Here is a 25,151-nt window from a genome sequence, read left to right as displayed (position 1 = left end):
TTAGAACAATAAAGAATTATGTGTTTTTTTCATTTAAAGGACTTTATTCTGGGTGTTTGTGTTTTTTTTTTAACTTTGACTATGGGGTTAGTAATGGGGGTGTCTTATAGACGCCTCTCCATTACTAACCTGGGCTTGATATCAGCTGGCATTATAAGCTGACATCAACCCCAGCCCTATTACCCCACTGCCACCGCTACAGGGCAGTGGGAAGAGCGAGGCTAAGTGCCAGAATTGGCGCATCCTATGGATGCGCCATTTCTGGGGTGGCTGACGGCTGGTGTTTCTAGCCTGGGAGGGGGCCAATATTCATGGCACCCTTCCTGGGCTATTAATATCAGCCCCCAGCTGTCTGCCTAGCCTTTGCTAGCTATTAAAATAGGGGGGACCCCACGTCATTTCTTTTTGGGGTCTCCCATTTTAATAGCTAGTAAAGGCTAGGTATTCAGCTGGGGGCTGATATTAGTAGCCTGGGAAGCTCCGTGGGTATTACCCCCTTCCCAGGCTTCAAACATCTGCCCCAGCCGTCTGCTTAACCTCCGCTAGAGACTAAAATTACGGGGAACCCCATGCCAATTTTTTTTTAAATAAATCCTTTATTTTAACACTAAATAACAATTACAGTAATCAACGCTATCACTGTACTTATTATATATGTGTCTGACATGTTTCTATCTATCTAATCTATGTGTGATGCTCTATTCTTTCTGTTCTAAATTGTCGGGTACCGATGCTGAATTGCCGGCCGGCTTTTTTAAAGAGAAGGGTGCATGAAAACACTATTATGTTTTTTAATAAATCCTTTAACACTAAATGACAAGTACAGTAACCAACACTGTCACTGTACTTCTTATATATGTGACTGATATGTTTCTATCTATCTAATCTATGTGTGATGCTCTATTTTTTCTATTCTAAATTGTCGGGTACCAGTGTATGCCGCTGCTGAATTGCCGGCCGGCTTTATTAAGAGAGTGTCTTCTGAGCAGTTTGTCAGCTTTTGGACACCTTTGATGGTGTTTTCTATGTATTTTTATTTGCCTGCCATTGGTTTTAACGGTGTTCGACAGTGTTCTAAGGTGTTCGACGAACAGTTCCACGAACATCCCGGTGTTCGACGAACCGAACCGAACCTGAACACTACAGGGGTGGCTCAACACTAGGTACGATACTTCGATATGACTTGCATTTGCTTGTGAAAAAAACCAGAAATTTGGTGAAAATGTAGAAAATTTTGCAATTTTCAAAATTTGAATTTTCATGCCCTTAAATCAGAGAGATGTGTCACACAAAATAGTTAAAAAATAAAATTTCCCACATGTCTACTTTACACAATTTTGGAGCCAAAATTTTTTTGGGTTACGGAGTTATAAGGGTTAAAAGTTGACCAGTGATTTCTCATTTTACTAACAAAATTTACAAAACCATTTTTTTAGGGACCACATCACATTTTAAGTGATTTTGAGGGGTCATTCTAAAAACTGCACGCCTCCAGGTCCTCAAAACCACATTAAAGAAGCTTATTAACCCTTCATGTGCTTCACAGAATTTTTGGAATGAGGAAGAAAAAAATTAACATTTAATTGTTTACACAAATATGTTACTTTAGACCCAAATATTTTTATGTTTGCAATGGTAACAGGAAAAAATAGACCCCAAAATGTGTTGTGCAATTTCCCCTGAGAACACCAATACCCCATATGAGGGGGGGAAACCACTGTTTGGGCGCACGGCAGTGTTCGAAAGGGAAGGAGCGCCATTTAACTTTTTGAATGTAAAATTTGCTTGAATAATTAGTGGACGTCATGTTGCGCTTGGGGATCTCCTGATGTACCTAAACAGTGGAAACTCCCCACAAGTGACACCATTTTGGAAACTAGACCCCTCAGGTAACTTATCTAGATGTGTAGTGAACACCTTGAACCCCCAAGTGCTTCACTGAAGTTTATAACATTCAGTCGTAAAGATAAAATTTTCATATTTTTCCCACAAAAATGTTTTAAAGCCCCCAATTTTGCATTTTCTTAAGGGTAATAGGAGAAATTGCACCATGAAATTTGTTGTGAAATTTCTCCTGAGTAAGCCGACACCCTATATGTGGGAGAAAAACACTGTTTGGGTAAACGGCAGGGTTCGGAAGGGATGGAGCGCCCTTTGACTTTTTGAATGTAAAATTTGCTTGAATAATTATCGGACTCCATGTTGCATTTGTGGAGCCCCTAATGTGCCTAAACAGTGGAAACTCCCCTCAAGTGACACCATTTTGGAAACTAGACTGCTCAGTGAACTTATCTATATGTGTAGTGAGCACCTTGAACCCCCAGGTGCTTCACAGAAGTTCATAACATGCAGCCGTAAAAATAACATTTTCACATTTTTCCCACAAAAATGTTTTTCAGCCCCAAATTTTGCATTTTCATAAGGGTAACAAGAGAAATTGCACCATGCAACTTATTGTGCAATTTCTCTTGAGTACGCCGATACCCTATATGTGGGGAAAAACCACTGTTTGGCCGCATGGCAGGGTTCAGGAAGGAGCACTGTGTGACTTTTTGAACGCAAAATTAGCTGGAATCGAGAGCGGACGCCGTGTCGCGTTTGGAGAGTCCCTGATGTGCCTAAAAAGTGGAAACCCCCCACAAGTGACCCCATTTTAGATACTAGACCTCTCAGGGAACTTATCTAGATGTGTAGTGAGCACCTTGAACCCTCAAGTGCTTCACAAAAGTTTATAACATTCAGCCGTAAAAATAACATTTTCACATTTTTCCCACAAAAATGTTTTTCAGCCCCCAATTTTGCATTTTCATAAGGGTAATAGGAAAAATTGCACCATACCATTTGTTGTGAAATTTCTCCTGAATAAGCCGATACCCCATGTGTGGGAGAAAACCACTGTTTGGGAGCATGGCAGAGTTCGGAAGGTAAGGCGCACCATTTGACTTTTTGAATGTAAAATTTGTTTGAATAATTAGCGGACGCCATGTTGCGTTTGGGGAGCCCCTGATGTTTCTAAACAGTGGAAACCTCCCACAAGTGACACCACCATTTTGGAAACTAGACTGCTCAATGAATTTATCTAGACGTGTAGTGAGCACCTTGAACCCCAAAGTGCTTCACAGAATTTCATAACATTCTGCCGTAAAAATAAAATTTTCACATTTTTCCAAAAAAAATGTTTTTCAGCCCCCAATTTTGCATTTTCAAAAGGGTAACAGGAGAGATTGTACCATGCAATTTGTTGTGCAATTTCTCCTGAGTACGCCGATACCCCATATATGGGGAAAAACTACTGTTTGGCTGCACGGCAGGGTTCAGGAAGGAGCACTGTGTGACTTTTTGAACGCAAAATTGGCTGGAATCGAGAGTGGACGCCGTGTCGCGCTTGGAGAGCCCCTGATGTTCCTAAACAGTGGAAACCCCCTGTGACAGTGTCACTGGTTTTATATGTGAGGGGAGGTATGTGTCACTCAGGATGCTCTCCTGTGTGAACTAAGACCTACTTTATTTTTCTGCCAGCATGTTATATGCTGATAGATTTACTCTGTAAAAGGGTGTGCGGTTTAATGGGAATGGCAAAGAGGGCGGGACGCCATTCCCCCTACCTCCCCTCAGGGTGTGGCTGAGCAATGTGTAAAAGCTCAGTCCTGTGTTTTTTCCAGTGGAGTGTGGTCTGGAGAGGGAAGTCTCCAGACAGTATTGTGGAAGCTGCAGAGCTTTTCACAAGGACTTTAGCAGTGCAGTTTATGCTACCGAGAGCGGGCGGAACCCGCTCATCTATGGACTGACTTATACTTTGTTTTGTTTTGTTTTTCCCCCCGTTTAACCCAGAGGGGTCATGTTTGTTTTTCCTGTGAAACCTGCATGAGTTTATGGCTGATAATAAACCAGCAGAAAGGAAACCTGGGAACGTGTGTCCTGAGTCTGCCTCCAGGAGAGCCGAGCGAGTCGTCTTGCCACAGTTGGTGTGAGAGTGCATGCAGGATTCCAGGAACACGTGTACCTGCCACAAAGACCGGTGGATGTCCTGGGTGAAGGCTGCCAGCCAGCCAGAGAAGTCCAGCAGCATGGAGGGGCTCGTTAAGCACCTGGTCCAGACCAAGCAGAGCATGCAGCAGCAACACCTACAGGCCCAGCAGAGTATGCAGCAGGCCCAGCAGAGTCGCAGCAGCAGCACCAACAGGAGGCGCAACAGCAGATACAGCTTTTGGCGGACGCCATCCAGAGCAGGGCGGCCGCCCCACCCTCAGGGACGACTGATGATTCTCACGTCAGGAAGGCGGTAAGGCGGGCCATGCAGAAGATGACCCCTGGGGATGATGTAGAAGCATTTCTGACTGTTTTTGAGAAGGTGGCTGATCGGGAGAGACTTCCACCAGCACAGTGGGCAGAGGTTCTGGCGCCATATTTATCGGGTGAACCCCAGAAGGCGTATTTTTACTTGGCGATGCAAGATGCTAAGGAGTATCCCAAACTAAATGCAGAGATATTAGCACGTCTGGGAGTAAATATGGTGGTGAGAGCCCAACGAGTTCATCACTGGGCGTATACTAGCGACAAACCCCCCCCCCCTCGCAGATGTTTGACCTCCTGCATCTTGTTCAGAAGTGGCTACAACCGGAGTCCTCCACTCCGGCCCAGATGGTTAAGTGGGTGGTGATTGACAGATTCATGCATTCCCTTCCCAAGCCAGTACAGACCTGGGTTGCCCAGGGTGATCCCCAGAACGCAGATGACTTAATCGGCCTGGTAGAGAGGTACCAGGTAGTCGAGAGATCTCTTGGGAAACCGGATGCAGTCACTTCTCCCTACTGGGATACCCAAAAGGGGGCGGGTTCACCACGGAAGGGGTCTAGAGCCACCACTGGGGGACGTCCCACTCCCACTGAAGGTGCCGTTAGAACGGTTGGTAAAGATATAGTTTGTTGGCGGTGTCACAACCCTGGACATGTAGCCGCCAGGTGTCAAATATCCCCTGAGACTATGGACTGCAGCCTAGGCAGACGGGTCTCCTATTATGCCTATCCAGCCTGTAGCGTGGACTGTCGACCCGGTGAGGGGCCGTAGGCGTGTGCAGTGTCCATTAATGGAGTAAAAGTGCTTGGGCTGTTGGACTCCGGGAGTCTGGTGACCTTGATCAGAGCATCCCTTCCCCACCAGTTGATCCCTTCCAAAACCCTGGGCGTTCGGTGCATCCATGGTGACGTCAAGGACTATCCCGTGGCCACAGTAACAGTGGGGACAGACTGTGGTGCCCAGTCCCATGAAGTCAGGGTAGTAAAGGACCTGATACATCCCGTCATATTGGGCCGTGATTTTTCCTTATTCTGGGACTTGTGGGGGAAGGGAACTTGACTAAGTAGCATGGGGAAAAGCCAGGTCCTTGAAGAAGAACCCCCGACGAAGTCTCAGAAGGAGGAGTTCCCACTGTGCGTCCTTGTCGGTGATGAGGGTGAGACGGTGACCGAGGAGGCCAACCTCCCTGCGTTAGATATGTCCAGAGAGAACTTTGGGACTGCTCAAGTTCGAGACCTGACCTTAAAAGGGGCGTTCGACCAGGTTACTGTATGTAATGGGGTTGCCCAAGAGCCGGGGGCCGACACCAGATTCCCCCACTTTGCAGTGCAGGGGCAGTTGCTATATCGGGTGGCCAAACTGAGGGGCGATGAGATAGTGGAACAGCTGTTAGTGTCGGGGCCATACAGACGGCGGGTGCTAGATATGGCCCATTCACTTGTTCTGGGGGGACACCTAGGGGTCGAGAAAACTCAGGAGAGGATATTGAGAAGGTTTTATTGGCCAGGGTGTTATCGAGAAGTTCAAAACTATTGTAGGTCCTGCCCCACCTGCCAAATAACCGCTCCCTCCTCCCACTTCCGTAGCCCTTTAGTCCCACTACCTGTGATAGAGGTTCCCTTTGAGAGGATTGCCATGGACCTCGTGGGCCCCTTAGTTAAATCAGCTCGGGGTCACCAATATATACTGGTCATCATGGACTATGCGACTCGGTATCCGGAAGCGGTTCCCCTAAGGAACATGTCCAGTAAAAGTATAGCCCGAGAGCTGGTCCATATTTTTGCTTGGACAGGTCTACCAAAAGAGATTCTGACAGACCAAGGAACCCCCTTCATGAGCAAGGTGATGAAGGAGCTTTGCAGAGTCCTTCAGATAACTCAGCTTTGGACCTCGGTTTATCATCCACAGACGGACGGCCTAGTGGAACGCTTCAACAAGACCTTAAAGGCGATGCTCAAGAAGGTCGTTGAAAAGGATGGGCAAGACTGGGGCTACCTGCTCCCATTTCTGCTTTTCTCGGTCAGAGAAGTTCCTCAAGCCTCCACTGGCTTCTCTCCATTTGAGCTCCTATATGGACGGCATCCAAGAGGTCTCCTAGACATCGCCAAGGAAACTTGGGAGGCTGAAGTCACGCCTCACCGGAGTATCATCGAACATGTCGCCCAGTTACAGGAGAGAATGTCAAAGGTGATGCCCATCGTGAAGGAACATCTCCTCCAGGCGCAGGAAGCCCAGGCGAGGGTCTATAACCGGTCGGCAAGACTAAGACAGTTCCAGCCCGGGGACCGTGTTTTGGTGCTGATCCCTACCGTCGAGAGCAAGTTCCTCGCCAAATGGCAAGGTCCATACGAGGTGGTGGAGAAAGTCAGCGAGGTTAATTATAAAGTCCACCAGCCTGGCCGAAGAAAGTCGCATCAAATATATCATGTAAATTTGCTCAAGCAGTGGCGGGACCGTGAACCTGTGGAAACTCCTTGCCTGAGAGCCGCACCAGAAGGCAAGGTGGAGGAGGTCACTATTGCAGAGACTCTATCACCGGCCCAGAAGCAACAGTGTCGAGAATTACTACAGCGGAATCGGGAGCTGTTCTCAGAATTGCCGGGGCATACTCAAGTGGTAGAGCATGATGTGCTGACAGAGCAGCACGTACGAGTGAATCTGAAGCCGTATTGGATTCCGGAAGCATGCCGGGAGGTGATCTCGGCCGAGGTGAAGAGGATGTTAGACCTCGGAGTAATAGAGGAGTCAAAGAGTGGGTGGTCGAGCCCAATCGTCCTCATGCCGAAACCCAATGGAGAGTGGAGGTTTTGTAATAACTACCGCCGGCTGAATGAGGTATCCAAGTGTGACGCGTACCCGATGCCCCGCGTCGACGAACTCATCGAGAGGCTTGGACTGGCGAGGTACATCACCACTCTCGACCTGACGAAGGGCTACTGGCAGATCCCCATGTCTCAGATGACTAAGGAGAAGACGGCTTCTCAACACCTGATGGGTGTTTTCAATACACTGGGATGCCATTCGGACTACAGGGGGCCCCAGCCACTTTCCAGAGGGCTATGGATCAGATCCTAGCCCCACATAAGAAGTATGCCGCAGCCTACTTCGACGACATTGTGGTCTTTAGCCCAGACTGGGCTAGTCACCTACCTAAACTACAGGCCGTTCTGGACGCGCTAAGAAAGGCAGGATTTACCATAAATCCGAGAAAGTGTGCCATCGGAAAAGAGGAGGCCAAGTACCTGGGCTATGTTGTTGGGAGAGGCGAAATAAAGCCACAAATCAGGAAAGTGGAGGCAATTCAAACCTGGCAGCAACCGCTCTCGAAGAAGCAGGTGAGAGCATTCCTGGGAATGGTGGGATACTACCGGCGGTTTATCCCGAATTTCACTATGATTGCTGCGCCACTAACGGATCTTCTAAAAGGCACCAAATCAATCATGGTAAAATGGACGGAAGAAACGGAGACCGCGTTTCAACAGTTGAAGCTAACACTGTGCAAGCAGCCGGTCCTGGTCGCGCCAGACTTCAAGAAAGAATTTGTGGTCCAGACGGATGCTTCAGAGGTTGGTCTAGGGGCTGTACTCTCCCAAGAGATAAATGGGGAAGAACATCCCATTCTCTATCTAAGCCGAAAGCTGTCCTCCTGCGAGAAGAACTACGCCATAGTAGAGAAAGAGTGTTTAGCCATAAAATGGGCCGTGGATACAGTGAAATATTACCTACTAAGCCGGAAGTTTAAATTAGTATCAGACCATGCCCCGTTGAGATGGTTGAGGGAGAAGAGGGGTAAAAATGCCAGGGTAACTAGATGGTTTCTAGGGCTTCAAGATTTTAACTTTCACGTGGAGCATAGGTCAGGGAAGTTACTTGGGAATGCAGATGCCCTCTCTAGGATTCCCTGCCTGGTGTCAGAAGGTGCCCAAACCCCCAGCTTTGGGCAGAGGGGGGGAATATGTGACAGTGTCACTGGTTTTATATGTGACGGGAGGTATGTGTCACTCAGGATGCTCTCCTGTGTGAACTAAGACCTACTTTATTTTTCTGCCAGCATGTTATATGCTGGTAGATTTACTCTGTAAAAGGGTGTGCGGTTTTATGGGAATGGCAAAGAGGGCGGGACGCCATTCCCCCTACCTTCCCTCAGGGTGTGGCTGAGCAATGTGTAAAAGCTCAGTCCTGTGTTTTTTCCAGTGGAGTGTGGTCTGGAGAGGGAAGTCTCCAGACAGTATTGAGGAAGCTGCAGAGCTTTTCACAAGGACTTTAGCAGTGCAGTTTATGCTACCGAGAGCGGGCGGAACCCGCTCATCTATGGACTGAGTTATACTTTGTTTTGTTTTGTTTTTTCCCCCCGTTTAACCCAGAGGGGTCATGTTTGTTTTTCCTGTGAAACCTGCATGAGTTTATGGCTGATAATAAACCAGCAGAAAGGAAACCTGGGAACGTGTGTCCTGAGTCTGCCTCCAGGAGAGCCGAGCGAGTCGTCTTGCCACACCCCCAACAAGCCACCCCATTTTGGAAACTAGACCCCTCAAGGATTATATCAAGGGGTATAGTGAACATTTTGAATCCGGAGTTATGACACAGAATTTGATAACATTAGGTCATCATATTGAATAAGTTGTCATTAGTCTTGAGCGCAAGTGCTCGCTACTTGAGTTTGCATCGGGTACTTGGGTATGTACCAAGTATCACTGGTGCTCAAGTGACATGCTCGAGTCCCCGCCCTGCATGCTTCACGGTTGTTAGACGCCCAAAAAAAACCATGCAGGGATTGCCCTTGCGTGGCAGGCAGCCCCCACGTGGTTTTTTGGGCTGCATAACAGCCACGAAACATATGGGGTAGAGACTTGAGCATATCACTCGAGCACCAGCGATACTCGGTGCATAACCGACCATCCGATGCAATCTCAAGTAGTGAGCACTTGCTCTCAACACTAGTCAACACTTTTTTTTCTTTACTTTTGAAAAAATCCTAACCCCAACACAACCTTAACACAATCCTAACCCCAACCCTAATACAACCCTAACCGTAACCCTAACCCTAGCACAACCCTAACCCGAGCACAACCCTAACCCTAGCACAACCTTAGCACAACCCTAACCCTAGCACAGCCCTGACTCTTACCCTAGCAAAACCCTAACCCTAGAACCCTAACCCTAGCACAACCCTAACCCTAGCACAACCCTAACTCTAGCACAACCCTAACCTTAGCACAACCCTATTCCTAGCACAACCCTAACCCTACAGTTTATATTTTACGCCATTACTCGTGCGGTATAAGTGATTAGACAACTTTATTCTTCGAGTCGGTGCGATTACACCGATACCAGATTTATATCGAGTTCTTATGACTGACAGCTGTCACACATTAAAAAACCCTCGCCATATTTTGAGAACTGTAATTTTTCCATATTTCAGCCAACAGAGTCTTGCAAGGGCTTGTTTTTTGCCGGACAAGTTGATGTTTTTCTTGGTACCATTTTCGGGCACGTGTAATGTTTTGATCACTTTCTATTCCGATTTTTGGGCGGCAGAATAAACAAAAACCAACAATTCAGGAATTGTTTTTTTAGTTTTTTCTTTATGCCGTTCCGCATGTGGTAAAATTGATATGGCAGCTTTATTCTTTGGGTCAGTAAGTTTACAGTGGTACCACATTTATATAGGTTTTTTATGTTTTGGTACTTTTACACATTAAAAACTATTTTATAGAAAAAATATTTTTTTGTATCGCTTTATTCTGAGAGCTATAACTTTTATTTTTCGGCTGATGGAGCAGTATGGCAGCTTGTTTGGCGGTATGATGATAATGCATCGTTTTTACCTTCGTTTTTTATTTTTATTTACTGTGTTCACTAAAGGGGTTTACTAGTGGGACAGTTTTATAGGTCAGGTCGTTACAGACGCAGCGATACCAAATATGTGTACTTTCATTGTTTTTTTTCATAATAATATTTATTTATGGGTACAGTATATTTATTTTTTTGGATTATTTTTTCTTTTTTTTTTCTTCATATTTTTATATTTTTTTAATTTATTTTCCACTTTCTTACAATTTTTCTTAAACTTTTACACTTTGTCCCACTATGGGACTTTCATTTTTTGCAGTCTGATCGCTTGCACAGCATAGGGATGCAGCATCATCCCCTATGTTGTGCAGGCTGTCAGCCCTGCATCCACAAGCTAGGTAGATTGTGCACTGAGCACAATCTACCTATCTTGCTGATGTCTGGTGACCCGGATGTTGTCATGACGACATCGGGTCACCATGGCAACTATCCAGACCCGGCATACACAGCGCGGGATGCTGGATAGAAGGTAAGAGGCGCGCTCTTGCCAATGTTTGCCCCTAAAATGCTGCGATCGAATTTGATAGCAGCATTTCGGGGGTTAATGTGCCGGGAGTGATTCTCACAGCTGACACCTGGTGCAATCGCGCCCCACAGCCTCTGTGTGGGCCCGATCGCCAGGGCATAATAATACGTATCTGGTCCAATAGGCCAAGGCTCAGATACGGATTATTACACCCGACATCAGAAAGAGGTTAAAGAGGACCTTTCACCAAATGTGAACTGGACACATGATGTAATCGTGGCTACAGAGCAGACTCATGTGGGAACTTTTTTTTTAATGAATTGGTGAACGATGGATAGTGGTGGAGAGTTTACAATAAAGTATGCAAGTAATAGCTTTTCTTTAATAATGAAGTGAAAGCAAACATATATTTTCTGCAATGTACTAACCACAGTTCCTGAGGCTTGTAAAAAGGATATCATAAAATATGTCAGAGTAAGAAGGTTTCTGAAAGACTTTCTTACAAGACCAATTTTTACTGGTTATCTCCCATATTTGCTTTCAAAAATGCATCATGCTTCATGGAAATAATATGGAAAACACTAGCACGACAGTATAATTTGTTCATGTATATTCTTGCTGTATACAGATAGAGTCATAGAGAATTGTTAGAAAATAATCAGGCAGTGCATCTCGGGAACACAATGGCCATAATGTTTGATTCGGCACTTGCTGGACATTTGGTAAGGTTAATTTCATTCTTCTGATATTCACAGTGTCAGTATGGACCTCAATGTCCATAAAGACTGAGGGTCTACTGATCCAACACTTAACAGCCTCAAATATACCTACGAAGCTGTTGAGTTTGAGTCAGGAGATCTGTTACTTCTCCGGTCATCACAGTCCACGCTCAGATCGTGAATGTCATGTGTCAAACCGGCCGTACTCAGAATTCAGAAAATGCTACTTTGCAACTGCACAACAAAGTGCCATTAAAGTTGTTGTCCACTACTAGGACAATCGCATGATTCCCCATGTTGTCCACTACTAGGACAATTGCATGATTCCCCATAATTGGCCCCGATAAAATAACAACACCTCTACTCACCCTCTGTGCCGGCGCCATCCCAGCATTGTCGGCATTCGCGTTCCTGAGGCTTACATGAGGTTCTTATGACATGTGAGCCCAGTGGCCAATCAGCACCGGTGTCACTGTCTCTTGCTTCGGACGTATAAGTAATCAAGAGGGGGTGGGAGCTGTGGATGGCCGTTCACTTTCTCTTGATTACTGTTACACGCACGCTGCTAGGTTCAGATAGGGGCGAGACAGGTTACATGAATTCTTTGGAATCCTGGGGGAACCATAGACCATGTGCTGCAGCTTCTCTCAGGCACATAGGGGTATTGACCCTCAGGCACAGACACGTAGGTTGTTTCACTTGCCGACCAGACACACTTGACAGGAGTCCTCACAAATGGTAGAACTGTAGTATTTAATAAGAAGCTGCACAGCCAGTGAAAGTTAAGTCTTATCAGCAACACGCTTCTGGGACAAACAGTGCAGTTTCCTTAGCAGCACAGCAGTTCACAGTTTTCCCAGTAGTACAGGACAGCACAGTTCTAATGCAAAGGCACATTAAAGAACACAGCATTTTTTACAGCACAGTGAGATGGAGGAGGGGGAATGGTTTGCTTATGGAGATGAACCCTGTGACACCATTTCTTACAGTCCTTATCTTTCTGCTTGACAATACTCTGCACTGCTAGTTTAGGAACTCTACCTGACCTGTGCTTAGCTTCCCTCCTGACTTGAATCAATTTCACTTGCAGGGACACTTCTGTCAGATGCAGAACACACACACCTCCTTTCTCTTCAGCCAGATAGTAAACAACTTCCCCACAATCCCCCTGGGGTTCTGCTAAAACCCTCCCTGTCTCCTGTGACTGTGTTAACCCCTCTAGTTGCTGGATGCTTGTGGAGCACAACACTTCCTGTCTCGTGCTTGTATTACTTCTAATAGTTGCTGAGTGCTTTTAAAGCAACAGCACTACTTGTGACTGTCACATTACTTATACGTCCGAAGGCGGGGACAGTGACTCCAGTGCTGATTGGGCACCGGCCTGACGTGTCATAAAAACTTCATGTGAGCCACGGAAATGCGAGTGCTGACATCGTTGGAATGGTGCCGGCACCAGAGGTGAGTATAGGTGTTTTTATTTTATTGGGGCCAAACATGGGGAATCAGAAGGGGTTGTCCTAGTAAGGGACAAGACCTTTAAATCAATTACACTTCTTTGTCAGAGATTCTGAGCTATGGAGATCTTTAACGAGAACCAAAGGTGTCGTGACTTATGATTGAAGTCTATGGCCTGAATCTTGGTGGGACTCCCAGTTCACAATTGGTCATTAATATATTTTTCTCACATATCTTTTAGACTTATAAAGTAACACTGGAATACTGATGCCCTAATAAACTATACTAAAGGTTTAATACAATTTTCATTACTTCCAACCATTAACCATTTATACATATACATATTTATATAAAGAGATAGATATGTAGATATCTATATACATACATACACAGAAGAGGAAAGTGTATGAATATGGAAGAGAGAGATAGATCATCATTTAAGATGGATGTATATGATTTGGAGGAATGATCCACTTTTTTTTCCCAGAAAATATCATCGCAAGTGACTATGGATTGTTGCAGTATAACGGTATCCCACTGTTCACTATGAGGAAATATACTGGCACTGTTTTTGGAAAAAAAAGTATTTTCCAAATTTAATTGACAACAAACTCTTTTTGTTCAAATGGTTCCCAAAGAATGTTTGTGCTACTGAAGATTTGATAGCGTCAAAGATGAAACTGACAGATTCACCAATACCTAGTGGACACATCGATGACTGTTCTGTTATCAACATTTTAAGTGATAGCATCCTATCCACTATGTTTTATTGCCTATTCTCCCTCACATGCCCTGTTATTAGCCGATGAGAAGTGGAAGATATGCTTTAATTTCCCTTGCCTAAGGACTGCGTCAGAAATAAAGCATTACACAATTCTCTTTAGAAACCACTATTTGGCTCTCTGACCTAACTGGATATGAAGCACGCTCTATTGACCCAGAATTCCAATAGAAAAGGTTTTTAAAGTCAATTTTAGAGATGAGAGAATTGATTCACAAGACTCCGGTCCATCTACTTTGTCAGTAATCTGTGACTGCTATTTAGGGAGCCTGCAAATCTCTTTACCTTTTGGCATTCTCGGCTCCTTTTTTGATTAGCCAGTCTTAACGACTTCATCATTGCAGCATGAAGCACACACGACGCTGCGCCAGTCACAGATTATTGACTTGGCCTTTGGACTGGAGTCCTGTGAATTGATTCTCCCATCTTTAGTCAAATTCAAAATCTTAACCCCTTCATGACCTATGACATATAGGGTAAGTATGTCATATGTCGTGTTTCCACATTTGATGTGGGCTCCGGCGCTGAGCCCGCATCTTTTCTGGTACTTTACAGCTGATTTGATCAGCTGTCATGTGCCCCACAATTCACCCGTGGCGGTAACATGTTAAACGCCGCTGTCATTCTCTGACAATGGCATTTAACATGATCGTGCCGGAAGCGCGTCACAAATTCCGCCCATTTGCGCCTGTCACATGATCGTGGGGCGCCGATGGGTTGGCATGACAACCAGGGGCCTGCAGAAAACCCCCGTGTTTGTCATTGCTGACCTACTATTGAAGGTGATCATTTCATAGAAGATGATGATTTTTGCTACAAATAGCAGGGCTGAAACCCTGCTATGTGTTGCACAAGCGATCAGACGATCAAGCTTCAAGTCTCCTAAGAAGACTATTGAAGCAAGTAAAAAGTAGCAAAAAAATGTTTTTAAAAACATTAATAAAATATAAAAGTTCAAATCACCCCCCCTTTTGCACCAAAATAAAGCAATAAAAAAATGCACATACTTGGTATCGCTGCGTTCAGAAGCGCCTGATCTATCAAAATATAAAAAGAATTAATCTGATCGATAAATGGTGTAACAAGAAAAAAATCAAAGCGCCAGAGTTATGTTTTTTTGGTTGCGGCAACATTGCAATAAAATGTGATAACAGGCAATCAAAACATAGGATCTACCCCAAAATGGTTTCAATAAAAACATCAGCTTGGCGCGCAAAAAATAAGCCCTCACCCAGCCCCAGATCCCGAAAAATGGAGATGCCACAGGTGTTGGAAAATGACCCCATCTTTATTTTTTTTCTACAAACTTTGGATTTTTTTCACCACTTAAATAAAAAAGAACCTATACATGTTTGCTATCTATAAACTCGTAATGACCCAGAGAATCATAATGGCAGGTCAGTTTAAGCATTTAGTGAATATGGTAAAAAAACAAAACAAAACAAAATACAATTGTGGAATTGCTCCTACTTTGCAATTTCATCGCACTTGGAATTTTTTCCCATTTCCAATCAATGGTGTAGTTCAAAAGTACATCTCGTCCTGTAAAAAACAAGCCCTCTCACAGCCATATTGATGGAAAAATAAAAAAGTTTTGACTCTAGGAAGAAGGGGAGCAAAAAACAAAAACGCAAAAATGGAAAATCCCAAGGTGATGATGGGATTAAAAATCAGATTTTTATGGTAAGCACAAAGTCACCACTATTAGTTGTAATCGCAAATGATCTAGGAAGAAGGAATCTGGAGGGATATCTTACAGGGATCTTTCACTTAAAACTGTTTTAGGCATCATTCACACGTCAGTATTTGGTTAGTAATTTGCATCAATGTTTTCCAAAACCAGAAGTGGAAGTTACAGAGAAAAACTATAATTGAAAGATTGACACCTGTTTTGAGTTTTGGAGACTCTCCTGGTTTTGGCATACAGATACTGATGAAATATTGATAAAAAAAATAACTGATGTGTGTATAAAGCCTTAGTGCTACAAAGTATGAAGTAACTAGCTGCGACTTTTCAGTATTATCCATTTTCAACATTATAAACAGTATATCTTCATAAACAGTATGTGTAGACTCTAGGCAGCACACACAGAATAAAACAGTGCTGTTACTATTCTATAATATGCATATTAAAGGGGTTTGCCGTCTAAAATGAAAAGTCTGCAGTCACTCTGTGTGACCGCAGACTTATGAATCCCCCCCAGCTCATGCATTATGCGCTGCGGGGATTTTCCGGTTTCTGAGCCGGGAACGGAGGTGATGTATGCGATATGCGCACTCCCGGGCAAAAGCGGTATAGTGAGTGCGGCCTCGCTCCATACACTTGTATTTGGGTTCTGCCCAGGAGTGCGCATATCGCATACTTGACTGCCGTTACCAGGGCAGAAACCAGCGAATCCCCGCAGCGCAGAGTGGGGGGATTAATAAGTCTCCAGTCATACAGAGTGACTGCAGACTTATCATTTTAGACTGGTCAACCCCTTTAATGACCCAACAGCGGGTACATTCACTGGCTGTATTCTCCCCTAGAATCCATTTCAAGGCATTAAGGTACAGGTGGGCACGTTTTCATTTGGATTTTTCCTTTCGGAGAGCACCGATTGGTATCTAGGAGTATGTTCATTTTTGGCTCTTTATGTTCCTGTTTACCTTTATTTTGTTGCAATAGTCTCTGGCAAACAAAAAATAGATATTTCTATTTAGTATTTGATACAAATAGCCACAGTTTTTCAAGCACATTCCTTACCGTCCCTTGAAAACTAATGTTTGTATGTGTTTTCTTTCGTTGCAGAGGTGACAACAGTAATAATGTGAAAATCTGGGTTGCGGAAAAGGAAATGATTGACTCTTGGTGTGTGAATAGATTGAAATGCAGGCGTTGAGCGTGGCTTGGAAAGGGTTACTGTACTTAGCTGGGCTGACCATAGGCTGGGCTCTGGTAATTTAGTTCCTGAGCAGAGCAGGAGTTTGTGGCTGAGCAAATTACATCTGGACAGAGGGAGGGAAGTTGGGGCGAAGGAGGGATTCAGTATAATACTAAGCCAGCCCTCTATACAACTCCAACAGCAATACATCAGTATGCTACTCTCAGCATAACTCCGCAGCCAGGAGAAAGTTTTCCCAGCAGCTATTCCTAACAAAAGCTGTCCAATATCATGCCTCACATTATGGGACCATAGGAAAGACTACGAAGCAGCTGAGACCAAGACTCTACATTTGGATGGTAAGTGCCTGTGAACCAGGGGGGATTACTTATGTTATTTGATTCATTACAAAAAAAGAACTATGCTTCAAACAAATCTGACATCTCACCGTATAAATCCGATTATCCCCAGTTTAATGCATTAGGGACCGGAATTGAATTAACACTGCTGTTGGTAGACTTAGCTGGCTGATAAACATCAGCTTTCAGCTATCAGTGCACCCAGATCCCCAAAAGAATGTGAGAAGTTTAGTCTATGGGGAGGTCACGCTCTGCTGAGCAGCAAGAAAATACACTTATTGGATGTGCAGACTAATATATTGTGTGGAGTGCCCTATATCATGTGTTGTGGGGCTAAGGCAGATCAGGATTTACAATAAATTCATGGGATTCTCTAATTATATGGAAATCGGGACTATACAACCTCCTAGTACAGTCTCACTTTTCGTCTCTGATTGCTAATTTTTGTGACCAAGGTGGTGAATTGAGAGTTTGCTCATCCTTCGGTATTACCCATCAATACTCCTCAATCTCTACCAGTCAAGATCCAAACAGGGGCTCAATTGATGATGAATACAGTGGACATTTTTTTAGCCATATTTATATAAACTTATAAGTCATAAATCTGAAAAAAGTCAAGATGAAATAAAAATTCTAGTAGTTTTGCTAACCAATGCTAAGAAGCATAGAAGAAAATAGAATATTTATTAATTTATGTATATATAATATTATATCTTTTACAGAATAGTTTTTAAACTCATCCAGTGACTCTCGCATAATAAAAGTAAAATAGAACCTTACCTAGTTGGGTTTAGTATAAATACTAAAGGCAGCACATAAGTGTTGGCAGTGTGATTCTTTATTATGGGATATAATGTCCACTGTTGGCATCGGAGAAGCTTTCCAACACCTGGTTTCTGGCAGCGAGCAGCTGTAATGTGCCAGGAAGGGGAAAAGCGGCCACTCCCAGCTGTCAGGGAGTCAGGCATGACATATGTGAGCACAGGATTTCCAGACAGCTGCCTGGAGTGAAAACACAATAGTCACATGCAGACCTGCTTCACAGCCAGGTGACTGGTTAATGGATAAAACATGGTGGACATGGGTCATTGATTCCGTTTTCTTTCTGCATGTACTGGCACTGCAGTATTTTCCTGCTACAAATACCTCTCCCATAACCGAAAGAAATGAACTGCAGTATAAGTTGGTATACATGCAACGTGTAGGAGCATGTTCACACTGATCATAAACAGAGAAAACCCAAGATAGAAACAAAATGAACATATACCCTGCTGTAAGTAAGTAAAAAGCAATAGTGCATATAAATAACACAGGGTACTTAGTAAACACTGTTTTGGATGAAAAAAAGTGTAAAAGTCATCCCACCAGCGCCAAGGTGTATCCAATTGGGACAGTCGTAACCTTTTCCCATGCAGGACTGGCTTACAGAAGAGCTTTATATTACTAACGCTCCCCGATGTACATGAACTGCAGGGATTCCAGTACAGATTCATATGCACATTACAGAAAATATACTATGATTTCCTCTTCTGTTTTATAGAAATGCACTCTATATATACTCTACATACAAAGGTAACGTGTTTCTGTTATTCTCTTTATTCATAATCATTCCAAATGTATAATAATGTAATTCTTGTTGTAAATCCAGTAAAAGGAATTTAAAAAGATAAGAAAAGAAAAGATAGTTCTAAAACACGAAATACTGGTTCTTTTCTTGGTTATTTTAGGCAACCATAGTCATTATTTTTCCATCAGCAATTTAAAGTCCTTGGACTACTGATATCTGCTATCGGAGAAACAGACCAGGTTGGCTTATCACCAGTCTATTTCTGTAATTTCCTTAGAATATATACACAAAGAGGGTAAAAAAAGAGCATACATGATAAACCGAAAACTCAGTAATGGTATCCTTACTATTTTTTACCATTAACGTACAACCTGTTGTTTCCAGAATTGTCTCAACTCACGACAGGCTAATAAATTGTGCCACAGAGTTCTCTCGCAGAATTGGGCAGAGAAGAACAGGAAAAATTGAGATCATTGGTAAGGGAACAGTTCAGAAACAAAAAAGATGAAGCACTTTATAAAAACCAAACAAGAATCAGAAGCAGAATACATATGTGAGGCATAAACATTGGGCAGCACCTGGCCAACTATATCATAGAAGGCGTGATGCTCCAATATACAAAGTGTCCGCTGCCAGATGGAGAGGTGGCCTTCCCTTGGGTAAGAGACAACTGAGAAGCATTTAGGAAGGAGAGGTAGCCAATCTGCAATATAAAAGTGTCTCCTAACGGTAAAAAAATAGATCTATTCTAATTTCTTGAAAGAAAAAACGTGAAAGAAAGTAATAAGTACAAAATATTGCGCTTTTGTCTAGTTTTGTGTGTTTCGTCTTTTATTTGCACCTATTTACACCATTTTTAAATATTTTTTTTTTCATTTTTGGGCAGAATCTAGCAATTCAAAATGTTTTCGATTAACTTATTAAAAAGTCACAAAATTTTATGCAACTTCACTCCAGTTTCCCCCTGGGATATTCTTTAGTACAACAACATTTTGGAGCAATTTTTGCAACTTTTGGCGGCAAGAGTGGCAAAAAACAGTTCATGACAGATTGACTTTGCGCCAAATTCATGACTCGCATGTACCATTTTACTGAATTTGGCGCCAAAAACAGGAACTAACACAACAAGACAAAAAAAGGAAATTGACTTAAAAAAATGCAAATAATGAAATGGGGCCCAAATGTCTTCAATTCACACTTGTGTCTCTTCTAAATATTTTTTTTTTATATTTTACAAGTTAAATCCAGTCTTATCTGCCTATGTAAACTGCAATATTATGAATTTGAAGGCAAACGTCTAGGTAATAGAACACAGAAAAAGAGTGAGACGAAATCTCATTCATATTAAAAATATTCAGCTTTATTGAAAAATATTTAAAAACAAAAGATTGATAAACTAAAATGCAAAGTCACTCAAAAGAGACATACATAATAATCAAGTTAAATAGATATTCCACTTGTACCAAATGCTAGATGGCTGTTATTGTAAAATATTTTCAAAATAATGTATTGCTGCAAAGCACTAATATACATGTGCAGAAGGTTTTGTACTTGTTACTGTTCATATAAGTGAAAAAATCAGTAACAATGAGCTTCATTAGTGACACTAGTAGCCTTATATTTAGGCTCATAATGACAAATAGTGTTAGGAACAGAAAATCCTACAAATAATATAAAAAAGTTATACACATAAACTTAAAGTGCATAAGAAGTAGAATTTGTAATAGTATATATTCTTGATGGTATACAGGAACTGATAAGAGAGGGTTACAAAGGTAAAAGGGTAAGTAGTAAAGTGCAAAAGCAGCTGACTTATTATATGATACAAAAAGCCATAGTTAGCTATTGCATGGATTTATGTCCCAGATGTGCCAGATGCTCCAACGCGCGTTTCACCCTGCTTCCTCTGGGAGCGTGTATGGGAAGAGGGAGAAAACTAAACTAAAACTTTCACTAATACACAACAGGACAAGACATACCAAATTAGAAGCTATTTAACATGCTCATCTAAGGTAGTGGTTTATCAAGGCAATTGTCTTTGTGGAAAGTACTATGTGGGTACTCTCATCTTACTATCTATGTCTTTGCAGACATGACAGAGATAGATGAAAATAGCGGATGTGATGTGTCTGGAATGGGATGAAGCACATATGTATGTATGATGGTTTTGTACATGAAGAGTTGAGCCATGAAAGCAGATGTGTATGTTACAGAGACAGGGAAGCTTATTTATGGGAGTGCCAAAGAATATTGCAAACCTGGAAGGAAGCCGCTGTGATGTATTTTAGGATTTGCAGGAAACCAGGTCACTGCTTGTGAGGGGGATATGATTCATTAATACCTCTGCTCAGATGACCTCAGTTCTACTTCCTGACTTCTTTTTTTTTTATTAACGTCCAACTTTATAAGACATTTGTGGTAGAAACTGCAGTACATTGTATGTCAACAGCAGAACCTAAAACTAGCTTCATGGCTTTTAGTATAGTAATTGTATCTGCATGTTGTTTTAGAACACTTCCAATTTCTACAGAGCAATAATAGGCGTGCTCCATCAGACTCCTCATTTACAGAGATACATTATAAGGAAGCATTGATTGTCGCAGAGTATATCAACATATGGCTTCTGAGTGGAGTTGAGAGATCGCTCTATACTAAAGGAGATGTATAGCCCTCGCGCACTGCCAAACAGGCTCCATGCCAGCACGCGTGAGCCCTAGCATAAATTTTACCAACCAAAGTAGTGAAAGTAGAGAGCTATGTGGTTTTTATGAGAAGACTAGCCTTTCCTACAGCTGGTATATACCCCATGACTTAAAAACCTACAGTTGGCATGAATAAAGTAGTATATTCTCCATCACTGGTGGACACAGAGCGAAAAAGGCCCCTGGGCAAGAACAGTATATGGCCCTTTGCAGTCCAATAGCTCATCATAATGCACAATTTCACCTGGTTTGGTGGTAGAAGTGGCCCCCTTACCTCTTGGGCCCCTGAGTGGCTGCACAGGTTGCTCCAATGAAATGTCTGCCCCTCTTCTCCATCACTAATGACCCATTCCACTAATGAGATTAGCTTGCATGAATGTATGAAAGGATGGATAATTAAAAAAAAGTCTCATTCCTCTTTAATTATTATTAAATGTTGTACCATTTGTTCCAGGTAAAGAGAAGACATCTTCATAGATATTAATCTTTGGACGATGGAGACTCACAAGAAGGAGATGGAGTTCCTGAGTAACAGCATAGCGGCATATGCTTATATTAGAGGTAGCGTATTCACATCAGGCATGCCCATATGGGATTGTTTTCAACAAGCAGAGAAGAATGAGAGACAATGGGGGATGCATATTAACTATGAAATGGCTGAGAGTGTAGACCACTTTTTTAAGTACCATAAAAGCAGTTGCTGCTGTGGGGCCCAATGCGAAGGTGTTGGGGTAGGGTATGTGTGGCATCACTTATCTTTCTTCCAATTGGCACTGTGATGCTATGGCTCTGCCTCTCCGCAGAAACTGCATTATAATACAACATGGAAGTGGAGAATTGTCCTAAATGTCTCAAGACACTGCTCTCCTACAGGAGGTGAGCGAAGATTATCCTGGTTAATGGGTTGGTGCCCTCGCGATCACGATCATCTGATATCTGCCCTGGTAGCGGCTGTAAGTGATGTACGGGTGGAACACAGCAGCGTTGTACATTGTGTAGTGGTTGCGGATGAGTTCTGGAAAATGTCTCCTATTCAAGTCAATGGGATACAGACTGCAGTACCCGGTTCCAAATAAGTCATTAATAAGTTATTCCCAGACAACCCTTATAAGGGCCTAATAATACTTTCTTTTTGCAAAGCAGTATGCCTACTTATTAATACTGTATATGGGTGTAACATGCTAAAGAGAAGTGTTATGAAGATATCATTTATAAAGATGCAGACTAAGTAAGGGAAAGCGTATTTTTATAGTACAGATTACATATACTGATAAAAGTTTTTTTTCCCTCCCCCAGAAAAACCAGAATCATTTGGGCTTTACTTTGTTCTTGGAGTTTGTTTTGGATTAATTTTAACTCTCTGTATGCTGGTCATCCGCATCTCTTGCAAACCACGGACTCCCAGTCTCCCTGCCAAACCAAAGAAAACACCTCCAAAGGATTGTATTAAAGAGCCTCTGTCTGTGATAGGAGATGAAGAAGATCCGGACAGCGATGACAATGAGGACACTTTTATTTTGACACCTGTGACGGACACGTCATTAGGAAGCCAGCCGCCTATGGATGGTACAATGACAGTAAATGTGTTCACTTCAGCAGAAGAACTGGAGAGAGCCCAAAGACTAGAGGAACGTGAGAGGATAATTCGAGAGATATGGAGAAATGGACAGCCTGATATTCTGGGTACAGGAACAGGCACCTTAGGTCGTGTGCATTACTATTAGTAGTGATGTGGAGACACATACATCACGAGATGGTGCTGTTCCTCAAACTAAATGACAACCTCCTAGGATCCAAAGGACACCGATTGATCAATTGTCCCATAGCAGCTGGCACTCCTGATCATATGCCCATTATGATAGTGTATCAATATTAAAGTATAGCCGGAGAGCTGAATATACCAATCAGAATCCCGGGAATGGTGCCAATGGTTGATGTCCTTCTAGCAATGAATCTATTTTGAAACCTTTATCAATTGATATTGTGTTAATCCAGTGCAATTAATCTGAAGTGGAGTGACTTACTTTAGTGGTAATCCATAGTGCCCATTGGTGTATGTATTAACAGAAAGACATTGGCGGTTCCTAACCTAACGAACTATAGTTAAAGGCATTTTAAGTAACATTGTAGAAAAATCTCATTTATTTCTTATTATTCGAAGAAAGATCTAGAAGTTTGTCACTAGCGTGACCCAAATGTGGGGTAATAACTTGCTATTTCCAGATGAGGGTGAGTTTATCAGTTTTTTTTGCCCAGTCTACATGTTCTTTACAGTATTGCAGCATCAAAGTAAGTGCAATGTACAGATAAACTTGCAGGTACGCAGCATGTTTTATGAGGAGAACGCTATTTGGGGATTCAGGTTATGATATCTATTGGCCCATGTATGCAGAGAGCATACTAATATCTGGTTTATAATGTGGACCGACTTGTGATGTCAATTATGACTGTGGAATAGGTTGTTCAGCATTGCATTGGGATTAACTGCTTACATGCTGGATTGGCAGAAAAAAAAACGCCTTCAGATGGTGGTCCGATGCCTTATATGCGTATATCTGTTCCCTGCTTAGCAGTCTACTGCAGACCTATTGCTGCTCAAGGGTTAAGATGTCTGCAATTTATTACAGGACTTTCTGGCCTCTTGCTTGAAAACATCTGTTTTTCTTCTTGTTCCCCCACAGTGTGGGAACATTGGTGCTTTAAGTTTCATTCCTGAGTCTCCCCCGAGGATAAAAGAACATTCCACATTAACTTTAAATACTGCCGCAGGGGAAAAGGCAGGAAGTGATGTTTCTTCTTTTTTTTACTTTATTTAAAGTGCTGATGTATCTCTTATTTTGTACAAGTCACTACAGTATTAGATTTGTAGATGTAGCATTAGATGTGCATGTATGGCAGTGGGACGTATGTGCATTAAGTATTTTTTATTTTTTTTTTTAAATCCATATTGGGAAGGCAAGCTGGGTGTTAACCAAAACTCTGGTGTGCAAAGTAAGCTAGAAATCCATAGCATGGGTTAAATTATGTACAGCCCCTGGAAACCCTGGAATATGTGTTGCCATACTATGAAAATTGGATCAATGCCAGGGGCATAATTATAGCTTGTGCTGGGGTTGCAGTCGCATCAAGGCCCTGGAGTTTTGGGCCCTTTGAGAAGACCAATATTATTAACGGGAATCTACTATCTCATCTGAGAGCAGCATAATGTAGAGAAAGAGACCCTAAATCCAGTGATGTATCACTTAGTTTACTGGATGCAGCAGTTCTGACACAGAGTTTTTAGGTTTAGCAATGCAGCAGAGATAAGAAAGCTACCGCTGCCCACACCAGGCTCTGTATATACATTGTCTATTGACAATTAGCTGCTTATCACAGGAGGAGGCAGAGTCGGACTAGAGCCCAAACGCCAACTAGTCACCCCACAATGATAACCACCACGTGATAAAACCTTCAGTCTAAGTAAACAACACCACACAGCTTGACATATGTGACACATGCTTAACTCTGTTTTTAACCCCAACCTCATGCTGTGCTCAGATTAAATAGCAACAACCTGCTGACTGATTCCCTTTAAAGATCTGTGATAATTGGGGGGCACTGTAGGAGATTTGCATTGGGGCCCACAAGCTTCAATATTCATCACTGATCAGTGATGAAATCAAACTTATCATCCCTTGATGGACTGGCAGATCAGCACAGGGGATTGTTAGCTCTGGGCTATATGATGCCTACTTTCACACATTTTTGCTCAGCAAAAGCCACTGGTTCGGTTCTACATGGCTCTATGCTACGAATGGTGTTTGCAGCCAGTTAATATGGGACACAGTGAAGAGTGGGTTACAGGCCCCTGCCTAACAAGGAAATATACTAGTACACTCATGTTCTATGAAGATGCTGGAGCAATGTCTTGAGTTGAGTTGGAGGGTAGATGTCTTGGTTTACACATTAAAATATATCTAGATGTGGTAATATGTGGTCACCAACAGTCATTCTGTGTATATGATTGGACCTCTCATGATTTAGAGCAGGAGGTCGTAAGACAGAGCTTGGCTAATGCATCAGTTATGAGGACAGGCACCACAGAAAAAG

General features: G+C 42.8%; 1 protein-coding gene across 2 annotated transcripts; it reads left to right on the top strand.

Moving 5' to 3' along the window:
• The first annotated feature begins 16,546 nt into the window (after window positions 1–16,546).
• On the top strand, window positions 16,547–24,001 carry EVA1B (eva-1 homolog B). 2 transcript variants are annotated; one of them, XM_073665901.1, is made up of 4 exons: window positions 16,547–16,793; window positions 20,451–20,512; window positions 21,517–21,623; window positions 22,359–24,001. In XM_073665901.1, the coding sequence occupies exons 3-4, from the start codon at window positions 21,557–21,559 to the stop codon at window positions 22,784–22,786; spliced, it is 495 nt and encodes a 164-aa protein (XP_073522002.1). In that variant the 5' UTR covers window positions 16,547–16,793; window positions 20,451–20,512; window positions 21,517–21,556; the 3' UTR covers window positions 22,787–24,001. The 2 variants fall into 2 exon arrangements, with proteins under 2 accessions (XP_073522002.1, XP_073522001.1); XM_073665900.1 differs by lacking the exon at window positions 20,451–20,512 and having other exon boundaries at window positions 16,551–16,793.
• The last annotated feature ends 1,150 nt before the right edge of the window (window positions 24,002–25,151 follow it).

This window comes from Phyllobates terribilis, unplaced genomic scaffold (assembly GCF_046119375.1).
Source record: "Phyllobates terribilis strain yellow unplaced genomic scaffold, ASM4611937v1 Scaffold_2__4_contigs__length_985480577, whole genome shotgun sequence".
Taxonomy (NCBI): Eukaryota; Metazoa; Chordata; class Amphibia; order Anura; family Dendrobatidae; genus Phyllobates; species Phyllobates terribilis.
The sequence above is the reverse complement of the archived record's forward strand: the minus strand, read 5'-3'. Positions and strand labels throughout refer to the sequence as shown.

What these genes read in the sequence shown, in the direction of transcription:
- EVA1B (XM_073665901.1), top strand. Translation starts at nt 21,557, where the DNA reads ATGGAGACTCACAAGAAGGAGATGGAGTTCCTGAGTAACAGCATAGCG. An exon ending in GGCATATGCTTATATTAGAG is followed by an intron (nt 21,624 to 22,358) that starts GTAGCGTATTCA and finishes TCCCTCCCCCAG; the next exon opens with AAAAACCAGAATCATTTGGG.